Here is a 15,142-nt window from a genome sequence, read left to right on the forward strand (position 1 = left end):
ATGTTAGATGGCTGTAACTGGCACTTGGTTTGGGCAGAGCTTTCAGCTGTTTAATCTCAGGATTTGAAAGCAGGCCATCTCCAGCATTTCTGGATGTTCAGTGGTGCCATGAAACTGCTGTTGGCTAAGTAAGGGAAGAAAGGATGGGGAAAAACAGAGCCCTCTGCCAGGACACAAAGAACCTGGCTGGCTCCCAGTCCTCACGGTTGTCTAGATCCACTTAAAGAGGCAGGATATTTGCTGGCATCTGCAGTACAGATGTGCTTCTCCTCCCCTATGCCCCAATCCCATTAAGCACTCAATAGGTTAGCCTGGCATAGGGCCAGCATATACAACTAACTGGAATGCACATGCCCTAGAGAGATGCATAAACTGGGTGCAGTGTCCACTCTTTGTCCTAAATGAAGTGTCGCTGATTCCAAATGGCAGAGGGAATACCTGGAGGGTTCATCCGAGTGGAATCCCTGAGTGTTTGCAATCCCTCTCTGTGGCAGGGTTATGGCTAAATTGCTGATTTCTGCCCTTGAGACAGGGAGGCCATGTAAGCAGCATGGCCTGATTTCAGTGTCTCCCTCAAGGAACTGGGCCATGGTGAAATGGTGGCCCTGGAGGGAACTCTGCTGCTGGCAGGCATGTGAGTATAAATAAGCTTTAATGCCTTGTCACCCAGGATACAAATTAACCTTCATGGAGTTTAAGGTCAGTCAGGGTCCCTTGGTGTCTCCAAAGACACTGAGCCTAATTGTCATTTGGGTAGCATCCTCATACCCAGTTTGCACTGGTGGCAATGTCTATCTAGCCTTCAGGACCATGGAGAATTGGGCCCTTGAGGGGCTAATGAGTCCCCTGGAGTTCAAGGGTTCAGCACTGCTGAAAGTCAAGCCCATTGTGCCTAGGTTCAGACCAGAGACAGGCCCCCAGTGGCAGTGAAAGCCATTGTGCCTGGCTTGGAGGAGAAGCAGCAGATCCAGGGTTTAACTAAAGGATCATGGCTTGTTGGGTCACTCTTGCCTGTGCCTTGTAATATGCACATGTGATCTGGACACTTCTGCTAGTAGTGGGTGATAGAGCATCGGAAGAATGACGGTTGTCTCTTGGTTACCTCAGAGCAACTGGGAGGCAGGATTTGTCAGTTCTGTTTGTAGCTCTACCACTGATCACTCTGGGCCTTGTCAGATCTTATGTTGTAAGCAGAACAAATATTAATTGGCTTAGAGTTGTTCAACTTAGTGAAGTTGCACCTTAAGGCAAAAACCTGCTCTGATTTCCTCCCACAGCTGTGACTTGCCACTGGAGGCTTGGTGTGCAGAGGAAGGACTAGAAACTAGAGAAAGGACAGACTCACTGCCCCCACCAGGCAGAGCAAGTACTGCAGCCCCAGAGTGCTTTACACCCACAAGGTTTCCTGCTGCCGCTTAGACCATCTCTGCCCTCGCTGGGAGCAGAGCCAGCTAGTCCGAGCAGGAGGCACCACCTCCCCACTGCTGCTCACAGCAGCTTTGCTGGGAGCAGAGCCAGTTGGCCCAGCAGAGCCAGTGTGAGCTGCAGTGGGGAGGCAGTGCCCCATCCCCCCCACTCAGATGGGCTAGCTCTGCTTCTGCTGGGAGCGGAGTTGGGGTAAGTGGTAGTGAGGAAGTGGTGCCTCCCTCCTTGGACCAGCTGGCTCTGCTTCTGGCAGAGTCAACGTGAATGGTGGTGGGTGGTGCTGCAGCCGCCAGGTGCTCCAGGGTTGCAGTGTTTTCTCTGCTGGACATCCCTGGAGGGCAAGGCACTGTACCTGGGCCTGCTGTGCGCCAGCGTCCCCACTTGCCCACTGCCTCTTGAGATGCTAGAGGACTTCAACAGAAAAGCTGTGAAGAGTGGCCAGAAATTAGGAGCAAAATTAGGCAGATTAGAGATAATCCTGCCCTGGAGTGGCGTAACTTTAAGATACATAATGAGCGCTTTAAGTCGCTTAAAAGGGGTTAACGTGCAGCCAGTCCATGACTTAAGAGCTCCAGAAGCCGCTTTAAATTACCATGTAACAAGGCTGTCTGTGGCCTCAGGTAAATCACTTTTCTTTCCTGTGCCTTAATTGTCCCATGTACAAAAGCTTAGCAGCAGCCAGGCAGTCTGAACTTCAGTGACTAACTGGGAGCATTCAACATTCATCTTGTACTCAGTCATTCTCATCTACAGAACTCAATGCACAGACCTAAAATAAATCCATATTATAGTACTATGCTCCAGGTAAGGAAACTGTAATACAGAAGTTTGGAAAGGAGGTTGTTAGGTTTTACCCAGTAAAGTTTGAACTGCCTGAGTCGCTCCTTCAGGCAGGATGAGAGAGATCCAGGATTAATACTGGTGATCTAAGAGTGATCAAAACTGCAAATCTTAATTTTCTCCCCTGCACTGCTAGGTTGCAAGGTTACTATTGCTGATTAAATAAAAAATGAGCTCAGCTGATGGTTCCACAGATCTGTGTATGATCAACATAAAATGTTCTGTTAGCAAAGCCAAATGGAGAGAAAACATTCCTGGTAGCCTGCAGAGAAATCTCCATCCCTTTGAACATGGATCAAGGAATCTGTGCTTGGAGGGGAAAAGTCTTGCATTTCACCCTCTGAAAGACTCACCCTCTCTGCAAAGGGTCAGCCCCCTTGGCATGAAGCAGGACAAAAGTGGTGAATTTGGGTGAAATCTGTCTCTTTTTAAGGGCTGGATTTCCTCCTATGGGAATACATGCTGCATATATGAGTTCTGCTGATTCTGTCTGTAGAGCCCCAGACAGAGTCCACATGAAGGAGACTTTCAAGACCTCCTTTTCTCTCTGCACCACCCCACCCCCACTTCCCCCAAGATATAATATGGTGGTCTGTGATGGAAGGGCAGTCCCTGAGGAACTCCTATAGCTCTGGGTGGACTTCTAATGCCTTCTGACCTAGGAAATAGATGCAGATGATCCAGAGCCAGCTCCTCTTGATCCCTGTAGTAAAAACCAGAATACAATCTATATGTGGTCTCTTTTTTCTTTATACCAGCTCTCCAAGGATTTCCCTTTAGCCACCAGCACCATTACTGCAGGGGTGACAAGGAATGGGGAAGCAGTCATGGAGAAGAACTTGTCCAACCCTGAGAAAATGTCAGTTGCCCGCAGCATGACAGATGATATCTTTGATGAGACCTACCGTGAAAAGGAGGGCCCCAAGCCTACCAAAATATATGTCTGGAGAAATATCTTCCTCATGTCTGTGCTGCATGTAGGAGGCTTATATGGGATCTCCCTGATACCTTCAGCAAAACTGATGACTCTGGGATGGGGTAAGTGGAGGAACTCCCTTATTCTTCTTTGTGTATGTGAGCTTGACTGATCGGAGAAGTTATTCCTTTGCCTGGGCCCTCATACAAAGGTGTAGGAAGAAACTGGGTTTGGATAGTGTTGAAATGATGCTCAGTTTAGTTCGCAAGTGGTTTTGGAGGTTTAATATCTGTAGTTCACTGAGACATCCCTGGATGGAAAGGAGATGGCAGAGAAGTGCAAGTGATTACTAGTTTAAAAAGTGAATTCTAATGCATAGGCAAAAGTAAAGGTAGGATCATGGCTGGGTGGGAAAGAGATTTCCTATATTGAAGAACACTTCTTGGTTCCAGATATATTTTTTTCTTTTCCATTTGGCATTTTTTAACCATTTTTCACACAACCTTCACAGCCCCCATCCAAGGTAGTCATATAGGGGCCTTCTCTGAACCTGCCCACTCCTGTTGTTCCCCCTGACTTCTCCCCCAGCCCATAGCTGATGATAATGAGCTGAAAAATCATGATACACCTGTGTTTTCTTTGTTTCTGATCTTGTACACTGGGTAGGAAGAGAAATGGGTAGGTATGAGGAGAGAATCATAGCCATCTCAGGAGACCCTGAGATTCCCCACAGCAGTGCCCTCCCACTGTGCACAGACTGGGTGGGAGGGGGCAGAGAGCAGTCCAAGGAGCTGAGAGGACACAGGAAGGATCTGTTTACACTCCCTTGGGGGGCACAGATGTTCCTCTCTACCCCTCAGAGAATCACATCAGGCCTTACATGATCAGGTAAGTAATCTGTTCTCTGGAGCTCCATTTTGTCTGTTGTTTGGCCCTCCCTCTCCCACCCCATCTCTGTTTTACAGGGGCCATTAATCCCTAAACAGTGTTGCATTCTCCCCTCTTTCTCTCACTGTGCAGCACAGATGTAGCTAATTTGTGCTCTCACTTTGCTGCCTATTTGGCCCCAGGACTGATGCCCTTGGCTGGCACCAGTGAAGTTCCCTGGGTTGTGATGGGATGGATGATGCCTGCCATAGTGAAGACCAATAGATCTGGTCACATGGAAGCAGAGAACTCCCAAGCCTTTCTAGAAGGAGCTCCCTCCCACATCAATATTCACCTTCTCTCCCATTTTCTTAAGCAACCAGGTCACAACTGAGCCAAGAGTTTCCTGCTGCATTAGGGAACAGAGCATTGTTTGCAAGCATCTGTCTCGGATCTCTTCCTTCCCCATCCACTTGGTAACAGGCTGCCCTATTTCTGAGTCAAATGGCCTGCAAATCCACGGATGATTGAGCTGAGCTGCAGAGGTTCATGAGGAGAGAGATGGCAGGACTAGGAATGCTGTGCAACATGCCTGAAGCTTACAGAGGTGTCAGACTGGGTTGGTTTCAGGGAGGATTAAGCCAGTAGGATCTGAGTCCTGGTAAATAGCAAGTAGCACATCATACAGATGGCTGCTACCAGCTGCAGGCGCAGGAGGTGGACCTGTCAGCCATGTTTTCATTCTACCATGGTGTCATCCAGAGCACAGGCTGCTGTTGGCACTCACCCATGTGTGGACTAGCTGGGGTATATGTACCATGGTAGTGACTCTTTAGGATGAGAGGCTGAAGGCTTTAGAGAACTGGGGATCAAGCTGTGTGTAGTGTGAAGTCAGCCCCAGGCTGATCTGGTATGAGAGTAGTACTGTAGGCTGTGGATGAGAATGAGAAATCTCTTTGGAATAGATGGGTGTCCAGGACAGAGTGAGCTCAGAGGATGGGCTCTTTGCAATGATAAACGGTGTCCCAAAATACTTCCCCTTCCAAGATTTTCAAATAACTCAGCACCCCCAGGTAGAGCCTAGCATTGAGCTTTCTTCTCCCAGCATCTCCCATGATGACCCATGATAAGTGCACATGTATGGAGCACTTATGACAGTGATTGTACCACACTTTTGAAAGCCTAGTCCTGGAGGTATGGAAACAGACAGTAGATGAAATGCAGCCAGTTCTGGGTTAAAACTCAGGGACAGGGCACTGCAATATAACATACCCTGTTAGAACCAGGAGAGAGGATATTAACTGGATGTTAGGAGGGCATGTAAAGAAGAATACTACATGCAGTTAAATCAGAAGGAGGAAAACAGAATAGTCAGCCAAATTGGAAAGAGCCATTCCCTAAGGGCAATATAAATATCCCTGTTCTCGCAGGTAGAGATGCACCTTACGGGCTAACTGAATCAGACATACATAAGCTGTAGCAAACAAAAGCTCACCTCATCAGATGCTATGTTCTTAATAGGAAATGCCAGGGAGTCAAGTTGTTAGGATACTACTTGTGTCTCTCATGAGAGAGGGGGAAAAGGAATGGTTGAAGCTGCAAAGTGGAGTTGACTTGGAGGTTAATTCTTTTATCCCTTCCCTGAATGTACAGATAAAAACAGTGAGCCTAACACTTGAGCAAACCTGCCAAACTTCATTAGGCTGCACCTTGTATAGCCAGAGGCTGTCATTGAAAAGTGAGCCACCCTGATGGGATCAGTTCCACTGTGCTCTCTCACAGCTGCTGCCCAGTGCTAGAAGCAAACCTTTCCTTGAATCAACTGAAGCCCAGCCAGGATTTGGGCTTGATCTGAAAACCTCTCTACCATGAGACTTTTTCTGCAGAGCTTTCAGCTTCTGACTAGCAGACTAGAGCACTTTATACCAGAGTCTCCAGGTCTCACTTGAGCCTGAATTATACCAGAGCAGTCCCATTGACTGCAGTAGTGTTACTCTGGATTTACACTGCTGGGAGCAAAGGCAAAGCCAGACCCTATGTATTAAAGAGTGCCTGGCTGGGCCCACTTGGCAAACCAGACAATTAGACAGTTCCCTGAGAGATCTGGCTGCAAGCTCTTGCTTTGCTGTTCCTTCATGTCATTGCCAAGCTGGTGCTCCTCGGCAACTGTTTCACCCCTGGACAGCATCATCCAAACTGCTTGGAGTTTGGAATGGTTCAAGGCAATGATTATCAACCATGGTGCCAGAGCACCCTGGAGTGATGTGAGATTAAGGGTGCTGCACAATATTAGCACTGTTAGGTGTGCAAACACCTATGCATAATTCACAAGATAAACCCAGAGATTTCATATAGGAATCCAGAGTATCAAAATGATCCAGATGTGTCACAGTCTTTGCAACAGAAGAATTTATCCATTTGTTTCTTCATTACATAAAAATAGTGAGAGCCAAGAGCTGGCATATTTTTCCAAGCGGTGCCTTGAGTCTAAAAAGGAATGCGTAGAGTCTAGAAAGATTGAGGACCACTGGGTTAGAGGCTGGGGCATCGTGGCTGGACCAGGGAAGAGATGGTTCTTTTCAGAGGCAGGTTGGATGTAGGAGGTATAATTGTTACCTCCTTGGATTTCCATATGCCTGGGGTTTCTCTGTCCCCTTTTTTGTGGTCCCTCTGGACCTCACAGTCAGAGGCTGGTAGGATAGTCCTGATTTAAAGGTATAAGCAGGGTTCAAATGCAGGGTGGTTCTAGGTAGTACAGGCCCTGATGTGCTCCCTGGAAAGCTAGCACTGCTCAGAAAGCTGCCATTCACATGGCAGAGAGTTTTCAGAAGAACCTCACCCTGGGAAGCTGGCGTGGTCCAAGGACAGCATCTTCTTCTTCACGCCAGATCTGTTAGGATCTGTGCAGATTGTCCCGGGACCCAGCACTGCTGGCTGGAACATGTAGCATCAACACATCCTTGTGGGAATGTTTCAAGGCCTTCAGTACTGCTTGGTGTGGCAGAAAGCTTGGTTTTTGGGATCTTGTAGACTGGCCAAGAAGCAGGGCTAACTGCCCTGAAACCTGCTCTGCTTGTGCTCTGGTGCCATGCCCTGGGGAACCACACAGGACAGTTTCCCCCAGAACATTTGCTTTGTTTTTCAACCCCAGTGTTTTTCAACTCTGTTTAGCAGAGTTTGTGCTAAACACATGAGCTCCTGGGTGCTCTTAGATCCTTGCCTACAAAGAAAGGTAAAGGGTGAGGGGGTAACAGATGCTAACATACTGATGCTGGCTTTACCCACTAGTACAGCTTTACCCAAGAGCAATGAAGATGAGGTAGCATGGATGTTAGCATGTCCCAACCACCAGAATGCAAACCCTCCAGAGACCTTGATGTACATGCCACTTACTAGCACATAATTGCACCTTCATTGCCCTTGTTACATGTGCTAGGTCAGTGAAGCTTGCACCTATACATGTACCTATGACTTCCTTTTGCCAGGTAGACATGTATTTAACCTAGATGCCCCATGTATGTCAATCCCAGCAGAGTCGGCTCTGCTTATCTGCCTGTTGTGACAACTAAGTCCTGTTCTGTGTGACTTTTCGGGACTTTTTCCTTACTTCTTTGCCAAGCATGGACATTGGAGATCCCATTGACACTTTCACTGGGTCAGGAGCTTGCGCTTACTTTCTTGGCTTAAATCCATCTTGCCTCTGACCAGGTGCAAGTGCCAATGGCCAGCCTTCAACCCCTCTCTGGAAGTGGCTACACAGTTCCTGTCAATATGTAGTCTGACTGTTTGGGAGTGACAGGTGTTGAGTAAGCACAAAGTGCCAGATCCTAAGCAGCTGCCAACTGGCATAGCTTCACTGCGTTTGCTCTTTCAGAAGCTGGCCTGAATGAGTGTGACTGGAGTATGGATTCCAAGGATGGAAAGGGGAGGCTCCACCTGTTTTCTGTCTCTTGAATGACAGATGTTTACATTGGAAAAAGACCAGGTAGATCATCTTGCCTGACATCCTGGGACCCAGGCAGGATTCTTCCCAATAGCCAGTTTCCCAATGAGTCATCCCATCTGGTTTGCAAGTTTCTCTGCAGTTCCACAGATCTGGCTGCCCAGAAATATCTCCTAGTCTTTTCACTTTGCTTGCCTTCATAGTTTTGTTTCCTAGGTATGTTTCTGGCCCCTGTAACTCTTACTAGCTCATTGCCTTATTATGAGTGCAGAAGGTACTACCATCTGCATTTTATAGATAGGGGAACTAAGCACAATTATGATCGCCCTAAAGCCTCTCAGAACACCTGTGGTAAAGCAGGTTTCCCAAGCCATAGGCAAACACTTGACTCTTCCTTCCTTACTCTTTGGTGTGCCCCCTCCCCCCCGCTTCCTCCCATCACCTTCAGAATATCTGCATCAGTCATGGCTCAGAGCACCCTTGACAATAACACTATTGTGCACTGCAGGGCTTAGGACTATTGACTATTGCATTTTTATAAGAAGCTATTCTTACTTCAGCCCTGCCCACCCTGTGTCCTCCATGGTCACACCCTGCAGAGACCAGGCAACATTCTGGTTATGTCCCCTCTCATTTTCAGTTTGCCAGGCTCCACATACTAACTTCTCTTTGATCATCACTTAGGCTGCTGACAGATGTGGCAGGGGGCAGGAAATGCGTTTTACCGGAAGAAATAGCAGGTTAGTTTGACCCAGCTCCGCAGCACCTGTATAAATTGCATGTTTCAGCAGGGCTTTTTGGCACCTTTATCTAAGAGTCGATTCAATCAGCTATTAATTAAAAGCACAAAAAAGCCCCACTGAAGTGCCCAATCTATACAGACATTGGATGAACCCGGTCAAACTAATATGATGCCTCTTTTGTGCATGTGCTGGGCTCAGTGCGGGGGCACGCAGAATTTGAAGTAAAGTGCCATTTTGTGGGGGGGTTTTGTTTGTTTTTTTTTTTTACAGCTGTAAGCAGCCTGCGTTGTGTGCGTTTGCCCTTCTGAGTTTCAGCCTGGTCTGAGTTTCATCCCTGATCTCTTTCTCTTTAGTTACCCAGAACTGCACAGTATTGTAGGCACAGGAAAGTCTCCCCAGTGCAGGGGCTAGCACTTCCCTTTGGTCTCTCAGTATTGTTGCTTTCTGTATGTCTTTTTTTTCCATTGTCCTCAGATGCTTATTCTCCACCTCAAACTTCCTACTTTTATTTCCCAAAGCCAAATCTTGTTTTATTTTTGTGGTTGTGGGCCAGCTGCAATCTTCTTGGGGCTGAAGCACAGGCACTAATGGAGGTGGGGGGATGGAGCTGACATCTGAGTTGAGGCAGAATCCAGACTGAACCAGAGGCCAAGAACTGCAGTGTCCAACTCGGGGACCAAAATCCAGAAACAGTGATCAGGATGGGGTTGGAGACCAGGAGATGGAGAGTCCAGGATATGAAGGGCAGCCAGATAGGAGTGGAGGACAAAGCTGAGGCAGGAAGTAGAGTCCAAGCAGTTTCCTGACCCTGTACTTCTCCTCTTTCAGGAGTAAGATATGTTGTGCAGCTGCCTTAAGTGGAGCCCTGGCCAATTAAGCACACCAGCTAAGAAGCGTCCTCAGCTCTAGCTGGAGCTGGCTAGCGTCTCAGAGTGCTTAATGCTGTGTTGATTGGTCTCCTCACCAGCACTGGAAACGTAACTCTTATGCAAACCACACAAATCAGGAAGGGTGGTATGAAAAGGTGGTGTGTAGCTCCTATTCCCGCTGTCTTGATCCTGGGGGATTTTTCACCCCTGCAATCCCCCTGTAGTAAAGCATCCTGAAGGTTCTAACTCACTTAGACCTGCCGTGGCCATAATGGGCTGTAAATGCCACCCACAGTTGGCAGAGCAGCATGGTATGTTGTTCTAACAAGGTCTTCTGCTTCCAGCACAGCCAGTAGCAGGAAGGAGATGAGGCTTACTCATGTCTATGCTGCCACACCCTTACTGTGAGGCAGTCTTTCTTGGGGCATTTAGGCAGCACTTTTAGCTCAAGAACTCCAGCATTGCAATACAAAGCAGCTGCACAGCACCCAGGGATCTATTCCCATATTATCTACACACTCCAGATGGTCCCTTGTTGCTCTGTCCTCTGGGCTATTGGCCACACCTCCCAATATGGTATTCTCTGCCGACTTAATTAACATTGTGCTCGTTTCTCCCTATCCAGCTGAGAAAAGAAGTTGGGGTATTTCTGGACAGAGATGTCAGGATTTATTTTTTCCTACAGTCAGTCCTTCTAAACACTCTTCTTCCCTTACTGAAACCTGTGCATACACAAGACACATGTTGATGCTGAGATATGGAAAATGCTTCCAAAACAACAGCTTTCTGCATGTTCTGAACATTAATGGCCGCATCCAAGCCAAGGGGTTTGCCCTTCAGTATGTCCTGGGCAGAGTTCCCAAGGTGCCTGTGACAATCACCTTCAGCCTTTCCTCTCCATGTTCTCCATTCTTAGTGGCTTATATTTGGAGAATGGATCTTCCTTTTCTGCCAGATGTTTACCCCACTGCTAAACCAATACGTGAGAGTTTTTTGCAGCTGTGGTCCTGATGTCTTCTGAAAACCAGGGGAATGTCCGGTTTGCTGGGTCCCCCAGTCTGTCCAGCTGTAGGTTCCTGGCTTCCACCTGTCTAACCATTCATATCATCATCTCAGTAGCATCCTCATCAACAACCAGATTATTACTGCTGCTACTCCTACCTTTGTGACTAATGGTTGCACAGGACCCTTTATTGCTAAATGCCACACACACACAGAATGCAAAGAGAGCTCCACCCCAAAGAGCTTACAATCTTCTTGTAAGATGAGCTGCAGCAGGTGGAATCAGGTTGGAGGACATGAGGGTATAGTCAGACAGTCATGCCTGGTGTAGTAAGCTGGGGTCACGGCTCCAGCTGAAGTAAGTGTGAGCTGCAGGTACTCAACGTCTTTGAAAAATCAGTTCCAGGATGTTGGGCACCCGAGATTTCCAAATTTCAGCCTTAGGCTTGTGCCTGAGGCTGTGCAGTGAGTTGGCAAGAGAGCTAGACTTACAAGACCTGGCTCCGGGACATAGGCTAAACCCAGCAGGAACACTTGTGCTCTCTTCTGCCCAAGTCTCAGCACTGCCTGTTTCCCTTTTGTTCTTCCCCTTCCTGTATTTGTCTGCTGTTCATCCATCTCTTCCCCTGGGACATGGTCTATTCCCATTATATAGTGGGGGTTTGTGTCAGAGACGCGAACCTGGCTTGCTTCTTGTGTAGCTGAGGTTCCCTGAGACCCTCCATTATTCTGTTGGCTTTTTGCAGTACTTTATCCACAAAATAACAGCACCAACAAGAGCTGGCCCTCATTTCCTCAGGCCCATGTTCAGGGCTAGAAATAGGGCTCATTTGTTTTTGAATGAAGATCCTACAGTCCCATTCAGTGTCCAAGACACTGTCTCCTCTTGCACAATGTGACCTACCCCTAAAAATGATCTGATCTGGATCTGTGCCTTGTTTGCTGATCCAGGATGCCATTTAATCACATAGTCACTAGTAGAGAGCATATGGTCTTGTGGTTAAAACAGATGAACTGGACTTCTGAGTTCTACTCTTAGCTCTGTCATGGACAAGCTGTGTCACTGAACAAGTCAATAAGCCTGTTGAGCTATAAATGGGTAAGAAGCTGCACCTTGTGATCTAGTGTCAATAAAATGTTCACATAGTACTTTGTGTCCAGAGACCTACAAGGATGCCAGTGATTTCCCTATTGCTCAGAAGCATCACACTCTCTAACCCTCTCTTCTTGCTCCTTTTCATGCTTATAACTAGGGTTCTAGAAAATAGAGCCAGCCAGAAGCCGCCCTCTCACCCTGATGCTGAGACGGTGGATGTGCTTGATTGAACGTTCTCATTTTTTTTTGTTCCTGTCTAATTCAAGTAGGATCCAGCAACCTGTCAAAATGCAGTGAGTAATGCTCCTGTCAGAAAGAGGAAATACCAAGAGCTTCCTGGCAGAGGCCCAGCTCCTGACCCAGCTTTGCATAGCCAAGCACTTCCACAAACAAAAGCCAAGCATTCAGGTGCTTTTTCAAAGACAAGACTAAGCCCCGCACCTTTTGATGGCTTTCAGGAAAGACAAGTAAGGCAGGGTTTAAAACACAGGAAAATCTTTTCTGAATGGTCTGAGCTAGTCCTTGGCCTCTGAGAAGTGCTTAAGAAGATCACCAGGAAGTCCAACGTGGTGTTTTCCTGTCAGCATATCAAATACAGACCAGAAGCAAAGCCCCAGGTCCAAACACCTCTCTTTCCAAAAACGGTGAAGAGAGGAGGGAAGTCCAAGTCAGAGCTCTGTGGCTGAGGGGGAAATCTCTGTAAACATTGCTCAGCATCTTGTGTTATTTTCTGCAAAGGCCTACCCTGCCTCTCTTGATGCCTCCCTCTTCCAGCAGATTTCTGATTTTACCCTAGTGGCATGAATCTTCACATTGATGCAGATTAGGAGAAGGCGACTGGAAGCTTACCTTCAGGAGTGGATGGGGCAGCCAATAGAGAAATTTGAAGAGGGGAGAGATGTGATCAGCTCAGCAGACAAGGAAGGTAGCTGTTGTGGTGGTGTCTTGTAGAGAGAGCTGAGTGAGATGTATTTTACAAGCCAGAGGAGAAAGTTATATCAACGGAGGCAGAACCTGAGCCTGAAGACAGATTTGGCTGTGAGGCTGGAAAGAAAAAGATATTTGAAATACTGAGGAAGCAGTATTGAGAGACTAATAGATTAGCCATTGATCAGTTTGAACTAAAGACCAGCGTGAAAACACATGGGCATGTCTCAATCCAGCACATCTTTTAAAATGTGCAGGATAACTACATTTGTCATTCTTTATCTTAATAACTGCTAGCACAATGCACTTTGCTGGTATTCAAGGCAGGGTTGGTTAAAGGCAATTTAACTGGATGTTAGGCATTACCAAACCAACACATGATTCCTGCTCATTCACATCAGCAGAGATCAGTGAATTTTTACTAAGGAGGAAGTTTCCCACAGGGGATATTGGGAGGTGAAGTTTACCTTCCTCCAGAACACTGAGCAAACATAAATTATTCTGGTGTATGTGACTGCAGTCTCCATTATCTTTAGGCTGATTAATTGCACAAGTGGAAAGGCAGGATAGCAAAGGACCTTGTTTCTTTTGTCAAAGTATGCAGCTCTTCCTTCTTTCATAGTTGTTTGCTTTTCAAGTATAGGTCTAGGTTGCAGTTCTCAGCTAATACCCAACACTCAAATGAGAAGATACCAGTCTAGTTTTAGGGACAGTTGCTCTAGGACTAAATTAAATAGCCAAGATGATGGTTTGGGACAGAAATGTTCACAAACAGATAGTGATGTATGCCTGGGAGAAAGAAGGGCATGTGTTTTGTTTTTTTGTTTGTTTGTTTTTTATCCTAATGTTTCTATTTCCCTTATGGATGGAATTCCACTTGGCTAATTCCTTAGCAAGCCCTGGGGAAAAGGCAGGAGGGGAAAAAATCAAATTAGTAACTTTTCTGCTCTTATCCATCAATAAGCTCTTCTGTGCAAGACTTGAAAGTGATTGTTGGGTTTAGAATTACCTACTGTGATGGATCAAAAGGCTGAGCAGAAGGGAGGATTCAGAGGCAGGGACAGAGCAGGTTGAAATAGTTTGGGGTTTATGAAGAAGCTGAAGTATAGGGCTTGATTGGACAGTCATTTTCTCCCAGTTTTCCCCTGCTGGGATATTTAAAAAGATGTTGAGAGAAAATGAGCCTGTGTCTGCTTTATTTCTTTTGATAGTTTAAAAACACCTGCCAGATTTTGTCACAGATAACATGGATAATATGTAGTGTGCTGAGATGTACTGGAGTGGGACAGGCAATAGGCATAAATATCAGATAAGATTAAGTGCTAAAGTGATAGATGGTTTCCAGAGTAACAATGTGGGGAAAGATCATCTCCCACAGGGTGTAAATGCACAAGAGGCTTAATGAGGGATAACAGGATAGAATTAGTGAAGAAGAGACTTTATCCTGATTATCAGAAGAGCAAGACATCTCAGACTATGGAATCATTGCATGGGGCAGTATTGGAAATGACTGTTCTTTCTACTTCTGGAGCAGATTAAACAAATACCTGAGCAGGGCAGACAAACATTTGTCTGGAATGGATTAGGTAGGGTCGATCCTGACTTAAAGTTGGGGAATGGATTAGATCGCCTCTCTCAAAGTTCTCTTCCATCCCTATTTTCTATGGTTCCTGGACCACAGTAAATGCAACATGCTAATAAATATTATGAGCACTCGTGGTGCTCTGGAGAGGTGCCGGAGGACTGGAAGAGGGCCAACGTGGTTCCCATCTTCAAAAAGGGGAGGAAGGAGGACCCAGGAAACTATAGGCCAGTCAGTCTTACCTCGATCCTGGGCAAGCTGTTCGAGAAAATTATTCTGGCACACATCCAGGAGGGGCCAGCAGGGAAATGCATGCTCAGGGGCAACCAGCACGGGTTCATCAGCGGCAGGTCATGTCAGACCAACCTGGTGGCCTTCTACGATCAGGTCACTAAATCATTGGATGCAGGGGTAGCAGTGGATATAGTCTTCCTGGACTTCCGGAAGGCTTTCGACACTGTCTCTCACCCCGTTCTCATTAGGAAACTGGGGGACTGTGGCGTAGACACCCACACAGTCAGATGGGTCGCCAACTGGCTAGAGAGCCGCACCCAGAGGGTGGTGGTGGATGGGGTCCTTCTCGGCCTGGAAGGACGTGGGCAGTGGGGTCCCACAGGGCTCGGTCCTCGGGCCCGCCCTGTTCAACATCTTCATCAGTGATTTGGATGAGGGGGTGCAAAGCACCCTGTTCAAGTTTGCTGATGACACCAAGATGTGGGGGGATGTGGGCACAATAGAAGGGAGCAACAGGCTACAGTCGGACCTTGACAGGTTACAAGGATGGGCGGTGGAGAACAGGATGGGGTTCAACACAGACAAGTGCAAGGTGATGCACCTGGGGAGGAACAACTGGCACCATACCTACAGGCTGGGGAACTCCCCTCTTGTCAGCACGGAGGTGGAAAAGGATCTTGGAGTCATTATCGACTCCA

The 15,142-nt window shown here is 47.1% G+C and overlaps 1 protein-coding gene across 1 annotated transcript in view; it reads left to right on the plus strand.

Moving 5' to 3' along the window:
• SCD (stearoyl-CoA desaturase) overlaps positions 1-15,142 on the plus strand; it is a 28,692-nt gene that overhangs the window by 1,797 nt on the left and 11,753 nt on the right. The window contains exon 2 of the mRNA XM_006014792.3: positions 3,024-3,303. Within this exon, the coding sequence (XP_006014854.2) occupies positions 3,024-3,303 (280 nt within the window). The remainder of the gene's footprint in view (positions 1-3,023; positions 3,304-15,142) is intronic.

Source organism: Alligator sinensis, unplaced genomic scaffold (genome assembly GCF_000455745.1).
Source record: "Alligator sinensis unplaced genomic scaffold, ASM45574v1 scaffold264_1, whole genome shotgun sequence".
Taxonomy (NCBI): domain Eukaryota; kingdom Metazoa; phylum Chordata; order Crocodylia; family Alligatoridae; genus Alligator; species Alligator sinensis.